The 4,928-nt window shown below is 41.6% G+C and overlaps 1 protein-coding gene across 1 annotated transcript; it reads right to left on the minus strand.

Annotated features, from left to right (window-relative positions):
* Positions 1 to 928: 928 nt before the first annotated feature.
* LOC147990529 (uncharacterized) lies at positions 929 to 4,693 on the minus strand. Its single transcript, XM_087538270.1, has 4 exons — positions 4,143 to 4,693; positions 2,939 to 4,067; positions 1,154 to 2,677; positions 929 to 1,057 (listed from the first exon to the last, which is right to left on the minus strand). The coding sequence occupies exons 1-4, from the start codon at positions 4,691 to 4,693 to the stop codon at positions 929 to 931; spliced, it is 3,333 nt and encodes a 1,110-aa protein (XP_087394396.1).
* Positions 4,694 to 4,928: the final 235 nt, after the last annotated feature.

Here is a 4,928-nt window from a genome sequence, read left to right on the forward strand (position 1 = left end):
GGAAGGAGACAACCATTTCTCTCTGCCATCAATGGATACTCTCTGCTATGGATTTGAAGCAGAGGACAGCGCACATAGGGTCTGAATTGAGCCGGTGCGTATTTGTTTGGGAATTAGGGATAAGAATTGAGGCAATATTCTGTTTTTTTAGATGCACATTGGCCATGGCTATGGTAAGGTTCTTTTATTTTCGCTGGATGATGAACAAGGCACTGCAATTTATTTGGTTGGGCTAGTTTATTATGAGCTATGCATGTAATTGCATTTTCTGAAAAAAATTCAGGGCCAGGACATGTGTGACTTTCTGTATTGGCTAGATGATGAGTGGCCTGAGCAAATGCAAAGGGCATTGCAGAGAATGTGGGCTAGGCTAGAAGCAAAATTTGAAGAGGAGCATAGCAAAATTTGGGTTCTTTTCAATGAAGAGAAGAGGAAGAGGAAAGAGGCAGAAGGGAAGAAGAATATATCAACAACAAAATCAAACTGGCAGTTGCTGCATTTGCTGGAGGAGTTTTAGTTTCTGTTTTCCTGTTTAGGCTTTGAGTATTATGAGTATTTATGTATCTGGTGGAAGAGAACATGTGGTATTTGAGATTAAATACAATTCAAACATGTGGTATTTGAGAGTATCTTGTATGTGTCCTGTGCATTTTCATTTGTCAATAAGACTATGACCAGAACATGATACTGGCTCACATATGCTGGACAAACTGAACATATATTTGAACAAACTAAGAATATGATTTGTGCCACTGCACTTACTAGCATAACATCAGGATTTTCTGTCGCCAGACTTACAATACTGCACTTACAAAATAACATCAACTGCACTATCACTAGCAAGTCCCAGGAAGACACCAAAAGGTTTCACGCATTCACAAGTATATGGAAATTGGTTTTCACAAAAAGATGCTAATTTTCATTCTTCCTAGTAGTTCCCACTGGCTGTGAAGTAGCCCATCATCCTGCCATTTCTTGATGTGCCCCTGCCTCTTGTGACTGGCATTTTTTCCATGCCCCTGCCTCCACCAGTGCTTGGGCCAGGAGGATGCCAAGGCTAGTATCATGTGAAATAGCAGTATATAGTTATTTCAGTTAGTGAAATAACAGTTAGTGGAATAAAAATAGGTGGTTACTACAGTTAGTGAATTACCATGTTTGTTGGAGTTGGTTGTAAAATTGCAGATGTTGTTCTTCCACGTCTTGCAGATGTTGTTCTTCCACCTCTTGCGGATGTTGCTGATGTTCTGCCACTTGTAGTTGTTGTTCTTCCTCCTCTTCCACCTCTTGTCGCTCCTCTTCCACCTCTTGGTGCTGGCACAAATCTTACTCTTTCTGCTGCTTGTTCTTGTGCTCCTTCACACTCCTCAGTTGTCAACTGAGCTGCCGCTTGTGCTCTTTGATCTGCTAGAAGTGCTGCCGTTTTTGCTTTTTGTTCAGCCCTCTTAGCTGCTGCAAGTGCCTTTTGAGCTGCTTTCTTAGCTGCAACAGCTGATCTTTGTGCAGCCACCTGGGCAGCATGCTTGGCCGCAATTTGAGCTTCTTTCTCTGCAACTTCTCTCTCTGCCGCCTCTACTAGTTCTTCTAGTTGTTCTTCCATTGTCTTTTCTGGTTGTGCTACATACTCCTCTTGTTGGCCAAGCCCTTCTTGTTCAACATATTCCTCCTCTTGCGCCACATCTTCCTCCTCTTGTGCTATAACATAGTCAGGTATCCTTCTATTACTTTTGTGCTTATTTCTCCTAATCTCCAAGTCAGGCCTCAAAGGTTGAGCACAGTGCGTGTACTTGTGACCTTGTAGGTTGCAGTTTGAGCAGGTTGTGGTTGTCATCTTGTTGTTGCCACTGGGCTGTGGCACCTCATGAATTCCCTTCCTTCTATTTTTCTTTGGTCTACCTGGATGCCTTGTAAAAATAGGGGGATCAATGTCTATTGTGTCAGTCTTTGTCCAACCACTTTTTTCAGGCACTGGATATATCATGTAGTTGTATGCAAGTTGGTACATATGTTTTTTGAAGAAGTCACTGATATAATCTTCTGGGTGCTCCTTCCTCTTATAGATGCAAGACACTGCATGCTTGCAAGGCACCCCTGTGATGTCCCACTTTCTACATCCACAGGTCCTAGTGACAATGTTGACTGCATATGTTCTCTCTCCACTTGCTACCTGATACAGTCCCTGCCCTGCATGAACTGGCCTACATGGTTTGGCTGCCATTTTCTCCAACTCTAGTTTTTCGGCATAAGTTGGTGTGATCTCCCAAGCACAATCAGCTGCACCTTCCCTATTTATGGCATACCTAACCATTAGTTTAGTTCTTATGCTGTCTATCATGGTGACAATTGGTTTATCTCTAACATCCAGGATATAGTTGTTAAAAACTTCACTCAAGTTGTTGACTACTAAATCTGTCTTGCATGTAGTGTCCATTGCCCATCTGGCCCAGTGTTTAGGATGTATGTTGCTCAACCATTCCCATGCACTTTCACTCTCTTTTTTCAAATCATCCATGTGAGCATCAAAGAAGTTTTTGTTCCATGAATATGCAACATTATCCATCAATTTCTTTAGATCAGCACCCCTATGCCCAGCAGTTTGGAAATTTGCATAAATGTGCCTGAGGCAAAACCTTTGTGGACAATTGGGAAAGACAGCATCTATTGCATTGAGCAGGCCCTAGCAGTCAAGAAACATTGTATTAAATACAGTACATTGTATTATGAAACTATATTAAATAACCACATGGATAAAGACACACGACCACATGGATAAAGACACACGACCACATGGATAGAGGTATCCACTCACCCTTACAACAACCTCGAGACTCCCGACTTCGACCACAAGCATACGAATTATGACCCAACAATGTTTAAACAACTATACTATAAGCATACAAATTATGCCTCAACTATGTTCAACAAGTTAAAAAAATACCTTTTGTCTATCTGACATGAAAGTAAATTGGCCGTGTGGTCCAGCTTCACCACCAAGTGCTTCTCTAAGTTGCTCTAGAAACCATGTCCAAGTTTCTGTCTCTTCCTTCCCCACCACGGCAAATGCAAAAGGAAATAAATTATTATTGCCATCTCTTCCTGTTGCAGCCAACACTTGAGCTCCTATGGTCAATTTGACAAAGCAACCATCAAGACCAATGAAAGGTCTGCAGCCATTTAAAAAACCTTCCTTTGCAGCATTGATACAGTAAAATAAACCATGAAATCTAGGGTTCATAGCTGGTGGTTCTTGCATTTCTGTTGTGACAATGCATCTTGAAACTGGGTTAGTGTCAATCACAGTTTGCAAGTAGTCTCTAATCCTATAATACTGAGCCTTATGGTTCCCAAGTACCACATCTGCAGCCTTTGTCCTTGCCCTATATGCCATCATTGGATTGATCTCAACACCAAACTGCCTCTTAGTGTTGTCAATCAGAGCACTGACTTTCCATTCAGGATCACTTCTGAAATTATCCTCATAAGTCTTGCTGAGCCATGAGTTGTTTATTCTTGAACTCTCATACGTAATGCCACAAGTGTGTGGCAATGTCATCTTCCTTATGCAAACTGTTTTCTCCCTTTTGATCCCTGAAGTAGACATATAGAATTGGCAATGCTCCTCCACACAACAAACATTCACTCTGTCTTTGTCATTTCTTAGGTACATATAGTCTCTGCTTTCTTTTATATGGTAGTCCTTGAGTGCCCTTCTAAATTGGTGAATATCTAGGAAACACATGTTCAAACAAAACTGATCACCAACAAGTTCCCTCCTCTCATCAAACCATACTCTAGGAGCTAATGGCTTTGCTCTGCTCTTCTGCAACTTGGGTGCCAGTGAAATGGGTTGTTCAAATCCATCGTCATCGCTAGCAATTAAATCTCCCCCAATGTCTTCACTGTCTGAATCAGGCACCTCAAATGGGTTTTTCGCTGTACTTCCTATTCTCCCCCCTGATCTGTCAGGTACTTTGCTAGCCGATGCTCTGATTTCAGGTACTTTGCTAGCTGATGCTCTGATTTCAGGTCCTTTGCTAGCTGATGCTCTGCTGAATTGTTCTTCTCCTCTGCTGAAGGTTGATTATCCTTTGTTTGGTCTGTCAGGGCCTATGCTAGCTGATGCTCTGCTGAATTTTGCTTGCCCTCTGTTTGGTCTGCTTGAACTTGGTTTAGGAACATTCACTTTCATAGCAGGTGGCTCGATAGAGCCAATAACACTAAAATCGTCAACCATTGGGAATAATTCCTCACCATCTGTGTCACCCTCAAGATGTTCTTCTTTTTGTCTCTTCAGCTCTCTCAACTTCTCAAGTTCCTCTTCATCATAACCTCCATCTGACAAATTTTCTTCCTCCAAAAATCCTTCCTCATGTGCTCCGCTATTGCCTATGTTGGCAGGATCTACTGCCCTTGTCATGCCCTTGCTCTGCTGATTAACACTTTGTTGAGAGGGCAACACATCATTCATATATGCTGATTTCCTTTTCTTCCCCCTGAACTCTGACTTCATGATTCTTATGTCCACAACCCTCAAGTTTTCATACTGCATAACCATTGCTTCTACTTTCTGCTCACTGTCAATTAGTTCCAAACCATCTAAACCAGCAGCTGTTGCATCCCTAAAATAATACATGTCTTCATCAGAACTGAACCCTGATAAATCCTTCAACAAAAGAAGCTTTTCATAGCACATGTCTGATCTGCCTATGGTTCTGATCTCACACTCCAGTTCATGAGACAGAAAATTGACTACCCATAGTGGATCATCAGGTCTACAAACAATAAAAAAAATTGTCTTGGAACAACAATAATCAGAGCGGAAATTCTAAACCTCACTAAATTTGCAAACCCTAGGTCGATTCAACATTTGGCAAGAAAGTCTCAACATTTTGTACAAAGATGACAAGCCTAAGGTCGATTTCGACTAC

The sequence above is a fragment of the Triticum urartu genome, chromosome 1A, assembly GCF_056163025.1.
Source record: "Triticum urartu cultivar PI428250 chromosome 1A, HENAU_Tu73, whole genome shotgun sequence".
NCBI classification, from domain to species: domain Eukaryota; kingdom Viridiplantae; phylum Streptophyta; class Magnoliopsida; order Poales; family Poaceae; genus Triticum; species Triticum urartu.